The sequence below is a fragment of the Carassius auratus genome, chromosome 30 (genome assembly GCF_003368295.1).
Source record: "Carassius auratus strain Wakin chromosome 30, ASM336829v1, whole genome shotgun sequence".
NCBI classification, from domain to species: domain Eukaryota; kingdom Metazoa; phylum Chordata; class Actinopteri; order Cypriniformes; family Cyprinidae; genus Carassius; species Carassius auratus.
The window spans coordinates 16,253,025-16,270,471 of NC_039272.1; the positions used below are offsets into that span (position 1 = coordinate 16,253,025).

The following is a 17,447-nucleotide window of genomic DNA, read 5'->3' on the forward strand; positions in this document are numbered from 1 at the left end:
CACTGAAACAAATTATGTAACAGTTACATAATAATAGTGAGTAATACAAATTCATTAAACTAAGTAATTCAAAATGTTAAATGGACAGTCTAAAATCTACTTAATTAATTCATAACAGTAAATATAACAGATTTATAAAATTTACTTGATATTTTCACATTTTAAAATTAAATTTACTTAATTACTTTTAATAAATAGAACCTGCTAAGTTAAATATAATTAAGTAACATTTACTTAATGTCTTCACAAATGTTACATTTAGAGTTAAGTAAATTTCACTTGATACTGGCAAGTAAGTTGTACTTGATATTACAGGAGTAAAATTTACTAGGAAAAATTGAGTGCAAATTGTTACAATGATTTTATCAAGTAAATCCTACAAGTTGTTTTTATCAGTGTAGTCAACCCAGAGATAAAGTCTGACATTTCACTGAAATCATTAATGATTAAACTTTATGGTTTAGTTGAATCTCTCTTATCAGGAATAGGAATTTTGGTGAGCAGTTCAATGACAAAACACTGACCTTCATCCATATGATCTTGACACTTAAGATTTTTTCACACCCTCCTAATCACCACTTTCAGCATAGGCTTTATTAGAGGAGGACAGGGCTGGTTGGACACATTCGGAGCACTGAGATCTTTGACAAACTAACATTATGCTTAAGGAGGTGTTGTTGGGTGTCCTTACAGGAGCAGTGGCTTTGACTATAGGCATTCTGCTAGGACACTTTGCCATTTACAAGGGCAGTTCGGTGCCAGACTGGGTCCGGGATGCATCTCGTGATGTGGACGAAAGTATCATTGAGAAATTCCTTGCAGAACTGGATACCAATCAACTTAAAGAGAACCTCAGGTGAAGTATTTCTATGGAGGCATGCACACGAGTATGTGATTTAAAGACTATTTGTAGAACCTCATTTGGTATGAAGTTGTTTGTTCCAACTGAACTGAGAATTTACTTGGTCTCCTTTATCCAAAGGGAGCTGACTAAGGTTCCCCACATGGCCACCACCCCTGGAGATGAAGCCACCGTAGATTTTATGCTGAAGAGATGGCAGGACCCCAACACAGGCTTGGACAGTGCATGGAGGGAAGACTACAAGGTGTATCTGTCATTCCCAAACAAAACAAGCCCCAACAAAGTCTCTGTTGGTAAGACAGGATATCTAGTCACATGGTTTCAAAAAAGCTCTGTGGACTTCTAATTTGTGAAATTTTGCTGATATGCTTTTAGCACGCTGAATGCAGTCAAAAACGTATATTGTACAAAATGTTAAATTATATATAAAAAAATTAAGAATGAAAACTGTTTCATTTAGTTGATCCAGCAAACACAGTGCAGTTTACGGCAAGAGAGAGAGAGAAGGTATACAAACCAGACCAGGAGGACCCGGAGGTGGTCCAGCCATTCGCGGCATATTCCCCCGCAGGAAACGTCAAGGTGTCCTTTACAACCTACTTCACAGTTCATGCATGCTTATGTATTCTTCTAATAAATATTGTTTATAGTTTAACTTCGATCAAAATTAAGAGAAAGGACATTTTTAATGAAACATTAAAATGTAAAGATTTCAGTGTTGTTTTTGTGATATAATAATATATGATTCTAGAGCACAAAATCTGCATTTGAGACAATCAATCATATCATGTGACACTGAATGCTCAAACAACTGCTGCTGAAAATTCAGCTTTTGCCATCACATGAAAGATAAAACAGTTATTTAAATTGTGATAATATTTCATAATGTTACTAATAGAATAATCAAATAAACATACCTTTGGTGAGAATAAGACCTTTTTCAAAAACATTACAAATCTTACTGACACCACACTTTTGTTTATTGTTTATTAAAAAAATATTTGATATTAGATTAATCAGTTTTTCCATTTTTTTTTAAACGCCTTCTGTGATGGAGGTGTTATCGCGACAGAAAATCTGTTATCTTATGACATTGTAATGACACAGGTGTAATTTATGACATAACTGAGCAAGAGATGAAAACGAATATCTTTATTACACTTGATTGTTCTAGAAAGAAAACGGAGCGTGTGATGACCTTTGGCGCTATCAGATCATATGACACCATTGTAAACTCATCTACTGATAGCTATTTGTTTTTTCTTTGACTAATGTTTCATGATTGACTTTATAAACAAGGGTTCATTGTTAGCATATCTTGCTATCACTAACTTCATCATATGCTGATAAAATGATAAAGATAAAATAATAAAGGTATTATAAAAGTGATATTTATCCCTGAATCAAATTTTGATGTAGACCATTTTAGTGACTCATTCTTTTATATGCAGGGAAAACTTGTCTATGCAAACCAAGGTAAAATGAGTGACTATGAGCTGTTAAACAGAACGCTGGATCTGAGGGGAACCATCGCCATCACCAGATACGGAGGAGAAGGGAGATCTAAAAAAGTGAGAAAACACTATTCAAAACCTCTTCAAGAATTTATCAAGAAAAGGATAATTCAGAATAATCTTTTAGTTCAGGTCTCTGACTAGATCTATTTAGTATACAAGTTGTATTGCCTTGAATGTGTAAAAACTGTTTTACTCTCCTGTGGCATGAATATAACAGGCTATAAATGCTGCCAAGTTTGGAATCGTTGGGGTGCTGGTCTATACTGAGCCGTATGACATAAACGATGGCCTGGTGTCAGAAAGTGAAACCTACCCTCACTCCTGGTATCTCCCACCTTCTGGTGTCGAGCGAGGCTCATACAACATTGACTTTGGAGACTTGTTAACACCGTACCTAGCTGCAAAGGGTAAATGGGTTGTTAGACAGAAACACATAAGGTAAATGAAATATGGTTATGACATATGTAAATGTTTTCATTTGTAGAGGATACCTACAGAATACCGAAAGAAGACATAACAGGTATTCCACCAATTCCAGCACAGCCAATAGGGTTTGAGGATGCTGAAAGATTAATCTGGTAATTGTAACTGTTTTAATATACCTTTTCTTTCTTGAGTTACTCACTTTTTAGAATGTTTCCTTCTAATTCGTGACTGAATTATGTGACAGTGAGCTCGATGGGGACGATGCCCCTGTTGAATGGCAAGGTTCGCTTAACTGCACATACAAACTTGGTGGGCCAGGGTTCAAAGCCACATCTACCTTCAACAACAGGTAACTGCTGCGTATTTGTTCCCAATCTTCTAATGTCTGAACAAGTGTGGTTGTAAGTTGAAAGGCTGATCAGAATTAAAAGAATGTTTTATCTGTCAGCAATGTGCACTTGGACATTTATAACACAGAGAGGCTGGAATATTCAGCAAATGTTATGGGAATAATCCGAGGCAGTGTGGAGCCAGGTATGTTGGATTTGTCATAACGTTAACAAGCAAAAATACAAGCTGTCCTAATATAAACAGCCTTAGTGAAGCAATTGTTATTGTTACATTTTGTTAGATATTACCATATACATCTTGAGGAAACCCTATTTTTGTGTGTTATTCAGACAGGTACGTGATTTATGGGAACCACAGGGATAGCTGGGTACATGGAGCCATTGACCCCAGCAGCGGCACAGCAGTGATGCTGGAGATCACCAGAGTGCTCGGGAAGATGCTGAAGGAAGGTCAGGCCTAACCACATCCACAGAAAAATGCTTTCGCCATTAGATTTGACTGTAGGGCTGGTTGTAATAACCCAAATGAAGTCATATGCTATGACACTAGGAGTATTATGGAACATTGTGTTCTTAAAACTGAGCGCTGGGTGGCAATATAACAATGCATCAAATTCTAGTCAGTTATAATCTGAAGGAATATCAAAAATCCAATCATATTCAGTTGTATCTCTCCACCTGAAAGGGAAATGGCGACCTCGGAGGTCTATTATCTTTGGCAGCTGGGGAGCTGAAGAATTTGGTCTTATTGGATCTGCCGAATACACAGAGGTTTGTTGACAAAGACATCAGTAGCATTACTAAAATAAAACTGGAATTGGATCATAAAACACTGTAGAGGTGTTAAAAGAAACGTTTGTTCTCAGGAGTACTTCAGTAAGCTGAGTGAACGCACTGTGGCGTACATCAACGTGGACATCTCAGTGTTTGGTACCAGCTGATGCTTTTAAACTTTTCACCAGAATATGATTTTCATCATGTTTTCTACTTGCTGAAACGTTGTCTGTCCACCACAGCTAATGCGACTCTCAGGGCTTCTGCTTCTCCAGCAGCACAGAGTGTGATATTCACAGCCTCCAAACAGGTGAGGAACAAATCCTCTATCTGTTACCGGATCTGAGATTTGACTTTCATAATATTTTGATGAGTCATGTACTTTCAGGTAAAGGCACCTGGAACAACCACAACAGTCTATGAGAACTGGAAGAAATATTCCAACAGAACCAGTCCGAATTATGGGATCATTCCAAAGTATGCTCGCAATAAACCTCATGGTTTGACGTTATATTTTAATATAAGGTGATTATTCTCAATAATGTTCGTTGTATTTTCAGTGTGGGCTTCTTGACAGGAGCAGGAAGTGATTATGCAGCTTTTATGCACTACCTTGGAATAACATCTATGGACATTTCCTATTTTTATGACCGGGTATGTGGTCAGCAGCGCTGATGCAATCAAGCACTTACCATTAAAAAAAGTTGGTTAATATTAAGAACACATACTCCATCTCTTTGCAGAGCAAAACAAGAGCCCGAATCTACCCAGCCTACCACACGGCTTATGACACCTTTGACTACGCATCTAAATACATTGATCCAGGTGAACTGAACACCGAGCTACTCAAATGAGACAACACTATAATCCCTCTTTTAATATTTTTGCCTGTTCTATTTTAAATTCAAATGACTTTCCATTTTGCAGGTTTCACAAGTCACCAGGCAGTAGCCAGGACAGCAGGGAACGTGCTGCTGCGATTGGCTGACAGTCTTCTGCTGCCTTTCAACTGCAGCGACTACGCAGAAAGTCTTGAGCAGTACCTCAGTCAGGCGGTAGCAGCCTTTGAGAAAAAACTTGCGGCTAAAGCAATCTCTATGGGTGAGCTAACAAGATTTTCCAGACTGCTCTGGATGAGGGAAATGTTAATCAGAATACCTGAAGTGAATTTTGCCAACCTAAATGTTTGTACAAGGTGAGAGAGATGGAAGTACATACTAAATGTCAAAGTGGCAATGAGAATAAGCACTTTTTCATATCCCAGAATCTTTGAAGAAAGCTGTGCAGTTATTCCGTGACAAAGCCACCAAACTGGAGCGTTTGATCAGGGATTCAGATCTTGCAAAAGAAACGTAAGTTATTACTGTAGAGCCTGACATATGAAAATAATTGTAATGTATAATATATATATATAAATATATATTATTATTTTTTTATTTTTTTAATTAAATGGCTAATTGAACATTTAAAAAAATATAAATGAGCTTTTATGGCTTATATGATATTACAGAGGAGAATATGGAGCACACGAGAGACCAAAAACTGAGCAAACATTTACAATTTGCTGCTAATATTTATATGGTCAGAAAGTAAGATGAAAGTCTGATAGCTTGTAATGTAAATCAACAAACATTCTTCAAAGTCCTGATCTTGTCATATTCACTTTTTAACATGATTTTTCATAAAATATTAAAAGGCCTTTTACTTGCTAAAAAGTAGAAGCTATTAAAACAGATGCAAGAAGGCATGTAGAATAGTGTACAAAAGGTCTTTTAGCAAAGTTAGCTCATGTTGGTAATTTACATGCCTGAGATATGTGTATCAAATATTATACAGTAAGTTTTAGAGGGTTAAAGTGATGTAAAAAACAGCTACAGTGGTGTAATAATGGAAGAAACAAAACTTCTGTCTTCTGTCACAACAGACCTCTAAAGGTTCGCCAGATGAATGACCAGCTCATGCTGCTGGACAGGGCTTTCCTTGACCCATTGGCATTCCCAGAACAATATGGTTTCAGGTATGAAGCAGCATTATTAAAATATCCTGCTTCTAATGACCAATCCCTTATGAATATTAACCAGCACGCCCCTAACCACTCTCCATTTGTTCATGCCATGTCACACCTGTTTGCAATCACTTGTAATGCTGTTTGGCACCACACAGGCATGTGATATGGGCGTCGAGGTCATCAAGCGTGCCCACCTTCCCCGGCCTAGCAGACGCAGTAGAGAAGGCTGAGAGCACGGGGCTGAAGGAAGACTGGGATCAGGCTCACAAACACATATCCATCATCACACAGGCCATCGCAGGAGCTGCACACACACTGGATGATGTGATTTAATGCACAATGGAAGAAAAATTTTACTGTTTTCGCCAAATTAAATTCTTGAAATCAATATTTCTGCTAACAGCCAGAGGGAGTATCAGTTGAAATCATGTACAAATGTAAAAAAAAAAAAAACTAAATTATTGTTATGACTACCATTCCCAGCATATTCCTAGCGCATGAAGGAAAAACCTGAAAAATCATTTTGACAAGAGGTTTATAGTAAACATATTTTGTCTGAAATAAAGATGGAAAGTGCCTTGTGTATTAAAGGGATGGTTCACACATAAATGGGAATTTTGTCATCATTTACTCACCCTTAGTTCATCTGTATGGTTTTCTTCTGTGTAACGCAAAATAATATTTTTAACAGTTTTTTTTTTTTTTTTACTGTTTTTATCCATACACTGAAAGTCAACACACTGAAAGTCAAAGTCAACAAATTCACACTATTTAAATTTTTTGGTGCATGATTCCTTCAACCCTAGTGAAAAATATATATACTAAAATGTATTTAAAAAAAAATGTATTTCATGCTAAGTACAGTATACTACCAACACATTTATGTACTTAATAAAAATACTTTTAGTATACTATACCTAAAGTCTGTTAAAACCACAACTAATTTTGTGTTTAATACACTTTAATTACAAAGTACAAATAAAACAAATGAAATAAATGTATCCTTATAGCCAACATCTAAAGTGGATCAAAACCTTTCATCAAAGTTGTCCTAAAACCAAAATGTGTTCTTGTCTTAGGACAACTTTGATTAACTTTTTTTGCTCCACTGTAAATGTTGACTACTGTATTTTAAATATATAACTTTTTACTAGGGATGTTAGGGGGGAGATAAAAAGAAACCGACAGAATATGCTCTTTTCAGGCATGATTTATTGAAAACACACCAAAGTGATATTCTACAAACCTGTATTTATCTTTAACAAGAGCAGTTCTCTCTTCTGGGTATTAGTAAAATGAACAATACATTCGGTCACTGTGGCATTGTTCTTGAGCGCTAGGAAAGCATTAACAACTATATAATCAAACCCTTTTAATGTGTCTATCTTTTAAAAGTTTATAATACAAGGCAAAACCCACCACCAGTCTACACTACATTGAGAACACAGAGTGTGTGAAAGTGGGAGGAGCCAGAGAGAGGAGGTGTGTGTGTGTGTGTGTCATAGAGACAGAGAGAGAGATAGAGACTGAGATAGAGAGAGAGAGAAAGAGCAGTTAGGGACCAACAAAACATATAAAACACACTTATTTTCATCTAACATGGAAAAAGGTTAAGGCACATGATAGTTACAAACACATTTGCTACCAAGTTGTACACACACTGAGTTTTGATGCTTTGAATTAGTGATATCTACAATGGTAGGTTTCTCTTGAATCCATTTCAACATCCATTTTTCTATAAATATACAATCTGATGCAAATTGACACTCTGGGAACCTCTTGTACTACACGGTACCAAAATCCTTTGGTTGTTTTCTGCAAAAAAAGGCAGTCAGGAACAGACAGTCAAATATTAATAATGAACCTACACAAGGCTAAAGATCTCGATGTGAATGTACACAACATTTCAGGTTTAAAAATGAAATCAATACACTGTTATTTCATTATTAGGAATCTCTGTTAAAACACTATGGAAAAAAACTTGCTATAGAGTTAGATATAGAGTCACATGACAGAAATCAGATGATAAGGCAGGTGTGAGCTGCATATTTTCACATTATGAGGAAACTGTATGGAATAAAAACTTCGTACTTCATATGTCAGTGTTTGCCCATATTTGTATATGTATAACACAGGATTTCTTCACACTGACAGCGGAACATTTGAGTGTCCACAATGTAATATCGAAATTACAATTACATAAAACTAAATGAATGAAAACATTACAAATTTGTCATGCTTTTTGTTATACTCAGGAGATGCATTTTTGATGTAAAAGTATTCTGGTTTAGATGTGAGCTGAAATGAAAGGAAGTATCTATCCCTGCTTCCTCTTCTGAAATTAATTCGTTTTTTTTTTTTTTTTTGTCAGATCATTTTGAACACGTTTTCCATTTGAAAAAGGAACACCGAAAAGAAATGCTTCCATTAAACAAAACAAGATGTAAAAAGTATAAAATATAAATAGACAATGACTCTACAGCCTTTGCTACACATTTAACTAAAGCAATGATCTGTTTATTATATTATTAATAATTTTTATACAAACATGGTCATGCTTTATTTATGGTATACTGAATGTGCTCTGAACAAACTGTTATGGATTCACACTATCAATGTTATAAAGATGATTGTGAGCTTTTTGCGCCCTCTTTTTTTAATATTTGTAACCTAATATACACTTTTATAAAACAACAAAAATAGAAAATGCTTTGAAAATCTACTTTTATGACAACAGGAGCAAATGAATCCTCCTACTATCCCTCATACCACAATCTACATATTAACAAATCAATATTTTTTCCCTCATTACCCCATAACCAAAGCAATAGCTGGTAAGTGCCAGTGTTACCCAGCATGCCTCTGAAGCTCGACATGTCAAAGGGAATATGGGATCAGCAGACCAAATCCAGCCGAAAGCATAGCAGCTCTCCTCCTCTCAGCTCCGCTATGAGCAGATGTCATTGTGCAGGGTAAATCCCTGCTTTTGAACAACAGTTCTCAGTGAGAAGAAACAAACACAGTGATAACATGTCTTTAAAGTTGCTTTATAAAGCCAGCACACAGAAATTGCAAAAGCGTGCAGTTCAATATAGATCCCCCCCAGACTTTTTTATGTGCCCCCACACCACTATAATGAACATCAACAAAAAAAAAACAAAAAAAAAAACATTATTTTTCATCCTTCCACAAGTGTCTTCAACTCCTTTAGAAAGCCCAAACTTTCATTAAAATTATAAAAAAAAAAAATTACAATTCACTGCACTTCTGGCGAAAACAAATCCACAAAACAAACAGTGATCAGGCAGAAACATACACCGAAAATAATATAGGCAAAAATTATATATTTTTTTGTTTTGACATAAAAATAGTTTTTTTTCTTATTTCCTTTTACCCCTCAATCCAATTCTTTCCAATACACGTCCACGTCCACGCCAGCACTTCCTGTACACTCAAATCGATCCATCATTCCGGCTCCATGAAAACAAATCCTCACTTCTGGGTACACTACGTCCAGTAGGAATGTACATATGAGAAGTGGCATTTTCTCACTTGCTGAGAAATCTCTAAATATTGGCTGTTGGATGAACAGTGGCTGCTCTTTTAGGCAAAAGTCTTCAGATGAGTCCACATCACGGTGAGCTCTGCGGTTAATGGCAGTGGTGACTTGTGAAATCCTTGTGTGGTAAGATGTGGCGCTGATGCTAGCTAAGCCTGCGCGGAGACATCAGATGACATTACCAGACTTGTGTTCTAACGAGAGAGATTTCAATTATGTTCACAAACAAAGACATGATACATTTTAAAACATGTACAAGATAATGTCTGCCAAATGAAAGTGAGCATGTTAACTGAATGATGGATGTTTGTTAGGATGTTGAAACAAAATGACATGTTTTTTCTATATAACTCATCGGATTAAAACAGTTTAGCCAAACTTAAAAGCAAATACGATATTATGTCTTCAACCAAATTTGTTTTCATGAATGACAAACTAATAAGGTCCTCTGAACATAATCTAATAATTCTAAGTTTCAATATGACTAGAATTCAACTGATGATGCTCTTCTGCAAGAAAGATACAGTATGGGATGAAGAAAGCAGGGATGATGAGCAGATATTTGGCAAGCATGAGAAAAAAAAAAAAGATGATGGTGATACAAACCCAGAGAAGTCAGCACTGCCTGCGAGAACATGTAGCTTGATCATTTTAGCCCACTTTCCACAGAAAATAAGTCAAAACTGTTCAAAGGTTTTGGGTGGGGATTTATTTATTTTGAGCAAATATTCAGCAAGGATGCATTCAATTGATAAGATTTATAACACTGCAAATGTTTTCCATTCACCAAATAATGCAGAAAAAATGTACCATGGTAACAGAAAACTTTTTTCAACATTAATAAGAATAAGAAATGTTTCTTGAGCACCAAATCAGCAAATGATTTCTGGAGGATCATGTGGCACTGAAGACTGGAGTGATGTCTGCTGAAAATGTAGCTTTGCCCATCACAGCATTTAAAATATATTTTAAAAGATTTTAAGTTGTAATAGTATTTTAAAACCCTACTTTAAAAAACAATAAAAAAAACCCACCAAACGTTTGAAGAGTAGTGTACATGCACTTAATTATGCTGAACTTCTCAAGAAATCTGTCTGATCTTATCTTCACATCTATTCTGATTCACAATGATGTTAGAAAATGATATAGATCTGAACATGCACTCATCAGATTAGTGTCTGATTCAGACGATGCACTTCTCTGGGTTAGACCGAGCAAATGATAACAAAGGGTGGGTGTTATTTCATAAACAGGACGGGTGAGAACACATCCACTACTATAAAACATCCAAAATCAAACACATAAAACCTACCATGCATGCATTTAGACCCAGGAGTCAACAGGCTGAGGTTTAACATCACAAGCATCCACCAGACTGACAGTTGGCCTGTTGCTCCTGATATAGTGTTTCCTATTTGTGTCATTCTGCAGCAAAACCAACAGTTTAAACACACAGAGAAAGGCCAGAGTTAGTCTTCGCAACGGGGGAAGCTCAAGGGGAAAATAAACAGTTTGAAATAATAGAAGAGAGAAGTCACTGAAGTGAATGCATGCAAGATCCATTCCGAAAACAACAAACCGTTGTTTAGCATGATATTTAGGTACAAAAGCGTGTCGTGCCAACAGAGACCCCTAGAGGGAGCAACTTCATTGTGTTAGACAGAAAATGAACCCTTAATATCTGCCAAATATTGTGGCAATAGAAAAGAATGAATCTGTTTGTTCGGTTGATGTTCTGACAGTCGCCGCGATAGAAATCTGAATTTGTCATGACATCTATTAAAGCGTCTGGAAAGCCTAACAAAGAAATACGGCAGGCAGCTGTTGAGATACAAAGCCCTGTCACAATGATGAGACAGACTACAGATGGTACAGAAATGTAGTCGTCAATAATGCAGCGCACCCATGAACACGCTCATCTACGAGCACAGTGTGGTCTCTCTCCAATGCAGACGCAGAAAAGTGAATCACTCTCACGCTGGGCTCTGATAACACTCGTAATATGAGATGACTCCATAGAAAGTCAAGAGGGAGTAAGAGAACTCAATCCACTGCTGCAGAGGCACTTGATATGCAAGTCGACCTCTCCTACAGATGCCAGTCAGAGCGGGAAAACAGCAGCACCAGGCACACTCCTAATCATCTCTACATTAATGACTTTAAAAATCACAAAGCTGATGTTTAATTATCTATTTAAGCACAACATGGAGCTAACAACAGACTGTATGAGGAGAAGCCAAGTTTAAATATACTTAATATGGACAGATATGAGTACCTTAAACATACAGATATAGATGGTACTCAGAAAGTCTGGTATAGTAACTGATTACATGTAATCTGGATTACGTTAAATTAACGGTAAAATTAAGCAGTAGTAGTTCGATTAAATTACATTTTCAAATACTTGCAGTCAGAATACAGTTACTTTTTTTCCATCTTAGATGAAATTTTATTTCTTGTTTTTTACAAGGCAGCATAATATTTCAACAATACCTGCTGTTTTAAACTGCCATCATATTGGGATCATCATACAGTATTGCCTTGTCCACTTATTATAAGTGACTTTAGGATCTTTTTCCATTAAGCTCCTTATAAATATGGACAGTCATGAGTCACGTTACCAATGCATGAAAACCACTTTGGTTTGTTCTGGTTGAAGCAAATTGCTTTTTTTTGTCTTAAGATTGCTTATTGTTCTACTTGCTTATTGTTCCTTCCACTAATTAGACAACACACCACTTCACCCTGGCTCCAACACAAAATCACTGTTAATTTATAATTTCTGCTGCAAAATTGCAGTGTTGGTGCCTGAAGCAGCTAATGAGACAGCGGGGATATTACCCACTACCACAGACAGCACTGTCACGCAGTGTGCCTTCTCAGATTAGACAGATGTAGAAACGTGTCTCGCTTCTGACACTTCTGCTCTGACCTTTAACGGCTCCCGCTCCTGCAGATCTGATGAACCGTCGCTGCTCTTGTACTTGGAGTCTTTGTCTCTCTGGTCAATCGTCGAATAGCCGTCTAATGAGAGGGAAAGAAAGCGGAAAAGCTCTGTTATCATGGTCGGTGTGTCAGAACCCTCAGCATGGCTCTTCAAACAAGCAGCGACAGATCTCTCAACCTTCAGCTGGGAGCATCCCGTACGTGCTGCGTGCACAGATGTTCTCGTGATGTGTGTGATTACTGTGCGGGTTTTGTGTTTGTGTGCATGAGGGCCGTGTGTATGAGCCATTCCCCACAGGCACCGCATTTCATCACTTCCTTCTACCCACTCAAGCAGCACCCCATCCTCAGACTCTGTCCAATTATTGTCAGTCAGGCTTGGAGAGGATGCTGCTTCAGTGGAGAAGATCAGAGAGACGGCACCATAATGAAGAGGTGGTACTCTGTAGCGAAAAAGCAACTGTGCTCGGTTCAAATTTTCACTGGCCCAAACACAACAAATACAACAACACTACAAACATCTTATTAAAAGAGGGGTATTGCAGACAGCAGTTCAAATTAAATTACTTTAAAAACTAATCACAACATTGCTTGGAAGGAACTTTAGGGGGAATGGAATTAGAGGGATTATGGTTTTGCATTCTTACAAAACCACATTAGTTTGGAGGGATTTTTTTTATTTGAGGGCATGCCGATATTGTCTTACCTGGACCGAGTTCGTCCATAGGTATCAAATCCCCACCGCTACACACTCTGTTGCCTGCAAAGCATTTTACAGGCTGGATTTTTCATGCCACTAATACTAACGATCACTTTTAGAATCTCAATTTAAGTATCAAATCTCGAAATCTTGAACAAGTAATTTAAATACACAATTCTCTGTGAAATCCTAAACTATCCACAATTGTAAAGTGAGAGACACCAATCAGAAAAGACACAGGAAGTGAGAACAGTGGCAGTCTGACTCAAGTAACCACCCACTACCATAAAACACAAGAATGACAAACTGATATATTACTTTACACAATCGTTCAAAGTTTGGGGTAATGGAAGAAGGAACATGCAGCACTGAAGACTGGAGGAATGCCTACTGCCTCTGCTTTGCATTTTAAAATATATTAAAACAGAAAAGAGTCATTTTACATTGTAATAATGTTCTTATATTACTGTTTTTACTATATTAACATGCAATATAGACTTTTACTATATTTCAGAATAAAGATAAACATAAGAGGCTTTCAAAAACATTACGTCCATTAATTTTTAAATGGTAATGCGTATTTAAATACATTTAAGGATACATTTAAAACATAGTATAATGATCTTAAGTTAAATGTTTTATATTTTATTGTTGTGCTGATTCAGTAATATCCTTCACAATAGTTCTCGCATGAGTAGTTTATAGCGGTTAATTTGGTTCAAGACCCTTTTTATAGATTTTTAATGCAGCTATAGAGAAAATGAGGGAGAAAAATGATTCTGAAAAGGTGGGCGGTCACTCTTGTGCTCTATTCTTCACAGTAAGGCAAGCAGGGAATGGCATGGGACTGATGGAAGTGATCAAATGTATCACTGTCATGAGCATCCATGCTAACAGCAGTAATAAAATTATAGAAAAAGCCAAAGCTGTCATGCTAACTCCTCTCTCAATGAGATGTGCCCTGGGTGGACGCATGGTGCTTTTTTTTTTTTGCAGCACTGCAATAATTTACCATCACTTTACTTGAGAGTGAATGAATAATGGGCTCCTACACCAAGGCCCATTAATCTGCTGTCTGATCCTCATAAATCATTCTGTATCATATGAACTGCTCAAATGACCGATTAAAGCACAAGAGATGCGGCAGCTGCACACACCAGCTGAGCAGCGGGGGTGAGAGATCAAGCATTGTGCCACGTGTTAAAACACAGAAAGTAGTAGAGTTCACAAGATATGCTCGCTCAGGTGCACCTGAACCTCCGGAGCTCCCCTGAGCACCCAGCTTTGCTGCTATCAGGGTGTGTAAAGTCTCTGTTTGGGGTCTAACGCTAACCTTGGTTCTTCTCCATCAAGGGGAGTGTAGTATCGTCGTAGCCAGGCTTGCAACTCTTGGATCCTTTGGGAGTTCCAGCTGCTATCGGCTGAGAAGGATCAAGAAGAGACTGTATCAGAAACACAGGCCAGAATGACAAACCTTCACAAAAAAACTCTCACAGAAATGGTCAAGAAATGTCTGAATCATTCTTTTGGTCTTTTGTGCTATCATCTATGCAAAGTTGGTGCAATAAAGTGACATCATAGTTAACAATTACGTGTGATATTTGTTTACATACAGTCTTACTTGTTTACATTTGTTTATATGCAGTCTTTTTAGTTTATTTGCCTTTTTTAACTACTGCTCGACTTTCTCCACAGCATCTTAAAGTTGGCGTTTCTCGAAATAATTCAAATAGATCACATATTTATAGACCCAGACATTTCTTCACAAGATTTCCCCCCTTCTCCACTTTAGAATTTGGTATAAGAATAACTGAGAAATCAGTGTTTGTGTGCGTTTATGCATCGCTCTACCTGAAAGTGTGTTTTATTCCAGCCATCCTTGGTCAGGCCGTTTCTCAGATCCTTATAGCTCCAAACCGTCTGTAGTACATGGGAAGCAGCTTTGGTCTCCCTTGCTGACTGGCTGCAATGCATAAACATGGAGGGAGAGAGAGTTGAAATCTACAGCCCAGTGGAATAACTCTCAAATTCAAAGTCATCTATTCCCCTCCCAGCATTGCAGAGTCACTATGGCTCCAATCTCCAACCCCTGTGGCCATAGATTTCTCTCTTTTCACTTCATTAGCTTTTCCTGTGATCCTCACTTAATTACCAGGATCCCATGTCTTCAAAGCCGCATCTCCAGAGTCAGAGAGGGATAGAGAGAGGCCGAGTAGCCACTCTCCAGTCTAGCATGTACTCTTTAAAAAGTTAATCTCTCACAATCAATATTTAGTTTTGGGTAAAATCATGCTCAAGCCCAAACTGTATAAATTATATAAATAAATATAAATGAGGTCACATGTGGAAAGCTTGGGGGAGGTTTGTTTAAGATATGGCTTACTCTCCGGAGGTCTCTGCTGCTTTTGATATCTACAGCACTACACCATTTAATATTCAGTTTTTCACATGCATATATTAAAGATGACATGTGTGGTGGTAAAAATAAGACACTTCAAAGAGCAGCGACTCTTGTTGCTGTTTTTCTCTGTGAGTTGAGGAGGACCCAAACTAACATAAGATGTTTACACAGATCAAAAAAAACCTTATTGGTATACATACAGAACTAAGTGAGCCTTAAGAAATCATAACTGGTTAAAGTGAAAGTACTGTAGATAGTTGGCTTGATTTATGAACCAGTTATAACATAGAAAGATGAAAAAAAGTGTTTAAAGGGAAAGTTCATTCAAAATGAAAATCTTGTCACTAATTACTCACCCTCATGACACCCAAACCTGTAAAGCTTTTTTCATCTTCAGAACACAAATTACGACATGAGGGTGAGTAATTAATGATAGAATTTTCAGTTTGGGGTGGACTATCCCTTTAAAAAGTTAACGCTTTTTTTATTTAACGTTAGTTTCTTAAAACATCTGATTTGAACAAAAATCAGGAACTTGCAATGTGAATATAGCGTAACTCTGATCAAAGAGAAGACCATACATTGTGTCACTAACATAATCTCGGTCCGTTCTCTGTTCCCTTCTTACCTGGTCCTGTTGATGGCAACTAGTTTGTCGATTGCTTGAGCAGTAATGAGAGAGCGGGCGTTCTCCGAGCTGTCAGTGATGATTTCATGGATGGTGTTGAGGATGGCCACCACTGTGTCCTCCTCCAGGTTCTTGGCTGGCCGCTGCTGTCCACTGGGCAAGTTGCTGACCAAGTCCCTCATGGCGTAACTCCCTGAGGATGATAATATAAAAGGATGAAAGATTCAGCTTGAAGAGAACACAAAGGCAGCTGCAGCCACTCTGAAGCAGAATACAATTGTGCCAAACCAATTTACATATTAAAAGGGATGGTTCACCCAAAAATACTCAAGCTCATGCTGTTCCAAACCCATAAGACCTTCGTTCATCTTTGGAACACATCAATTAAGATACCTTTGATGAAATGTGAGCACTCTCTGGTCCCACATCCATGGCCTAGATATGTAGAAAGGTCATTGTTCAAATAGTCCATGTGACATCAGTGGGTCAACCGTAATTTTATGAAGCTACGAGAATACTTTTTGTGTGCAAAGGGAACAAAAGATGATCTGAAGATGAACAAAGGTCTTACAAGTTATTAATGACAGAATTTTCATTTTTGGGTGAAGTTTAAATGCATTAACATTTAATATTGTGGGTAAAAACCTAATTTAAAAAAACTAAGTAACAGAGTTAAAATTTCCAATAATGACAATAAACAATAATTGACAAAAACAAAATGAAGGGTCAAAATGAACAAAGTGTATTCAAATGGAAACAATTGTTTTAAGTTGTGAACATTTTACACAATAATACTGTTTTTTACTGTATGTTTAATAATATGAAAAATGTTATTTTCAGCCTTTCAAAAAGATAAAAAAATCTTTCAGACTCCAGATATTTTGTGCAAAACTTATAAGGAAAATAATCTGAGTGCACCTTTACATAAATAATATGGAAATACGTGTTTAACACTAATGATCCATAAATACAGCTCTTGCCTATCAGGTCTTTGTTGCGGCGGTCGATGGACAGGTTCCTCAGAGCGATGGCCACAGCTCGCACCACCTTGTCCGAGTCTGAGCGCAAGAGCTCGACGAGGATCGGCAGCCCTTTCTCCTTACGCACTGTCGCCCGGATATAGTTGGACCACTGCAGAAATGAGAGGAACAGACTGTACTAAGCCAGTGATTCTGACATTTTTTCCACTGCATTCATTTCATTAAGTCAGGTCAACTTATGCTCAGCTATGAAATTTTCCAGAACAGCAATATGCCTGTCTGAGTATGTGCGTGAG

At 37.3% G+C, this 17,447-nt stretch overlaps 2 protein-coding genes across 13 annotated transcripts in view; one reads left to right on the forward strand and one right to left on the reverse strand.

Moving 5' to 3' along the window:
* Positions 1-560: 560 nt before the first annotated feature.
* Positions 561-6,546, forward strand: naaladl1 (N-acetylated alpha-linked acidic dipeptidase like 1). Its single transcript, XM_026211745.1, has 19 exons — positions 561-856; positions 983-1,155; positions 1,323-1,444; positions 2,314-2,433; positions 2,597-2,786; positions 2,864-2,957; positions 3,050-3,154; positions 3,254-3,339; positions 3,486-3,605; positions 3,841-3,926; positions 4,022-4,085; positions 4,172-4,239; positions 4,318-4,406; positions 4,490-4,583; positions 4,673-4,754; positions 4,857-5,030; positions 5,194-5,281; positions 5,854-5,946; positions 6,093-6,546. Exons 1-19 carry the CDS (start codon positions 660-662, stop codon positions 6,268-6,270), a joined length of 2,223 nt encoding a protein of 740 aa, XP_026067530.1. The 5' UTR covers positions 561-659; the 3' UTR covers positions 6,271-6,546.
* Positions 6,547-7,131: 585 nt separating this feature from the next.
* The window catches only part of arvcfb (ARVCF delta catenin family member b), a 175,206-nt gene continuing 164,890 nt past the window's right edge, over positions 7,132-17,447 (reverse strand). For 7 of the 12 annotated variants that reach the window (XM_026211744.1, XM_026211739.1, XM_026211738.1 and 4 more), the window contains 8 exons: positions 17,152-17,302; positions 16,172-16,364; positions 14,994-15,105; positions 14,476-14,563; positions 13,149-13,202; positions 12,429-12,520; positions 10,809-10,921; positions 7,132-9,651 (listed from right to left, as the gene is read on the reverse strand). In XM_026211744.1, the coding sequence (XP_026067529.1) occupies positions 10,820-10,921; positions 12,429-12,520; positions 13,149-13,202; positions 14,476-14,563; positions 14,994-15,105; positions 16,172-16,364; positions 17,152-17,302 (792 nt within the window). In that variant the 3' untranslated portion in view covers positions 7,132-9,651; positions 10,809-10,819. Of the gene's footprint in view, positions 9,691-10,808; positions 10,922-12,428; positions 12,521-13,148; positions 13,203-14,475; positions 14,564-14,993; positions 15,106-16,171; positions 16,365-17,151; positions 17,303-17,447 lie in introns of all 12 variants that reach the window. The other 5 variants (XM_026211742.1, XM_026211736.1, XM_026211734.1 and 2 more) reach the window with 4 other exon arrangements.

What these genes read in the sequence shown, in the direction of transcription:
- naaladl1 (XM_026211745.1), top strand. Translation starts at nt 660, where the DNA reads ATGCTTAAGGAGGTGTTGTTGGGTGTCCTTACAGGAGCAGTGGCTTTG. An exon ending in ACCGTACCTAGCTGCAAAGG is followed by an intron (nt 2,787 to 2,863) that starts GTAAATGGGTTG and finishes TTTCATTTGTAG; the next exon opens with AGGATACCTACAGAATACCG. An exon ending in ACATCTACCTTCAACAACAG is followed by an intron (nt 3,155 to 3,253) that starts GTAACTGCTGCG and finishes TTTATCTGTCAG; the next exon opens with CAATGTGCACTTGGACATTT.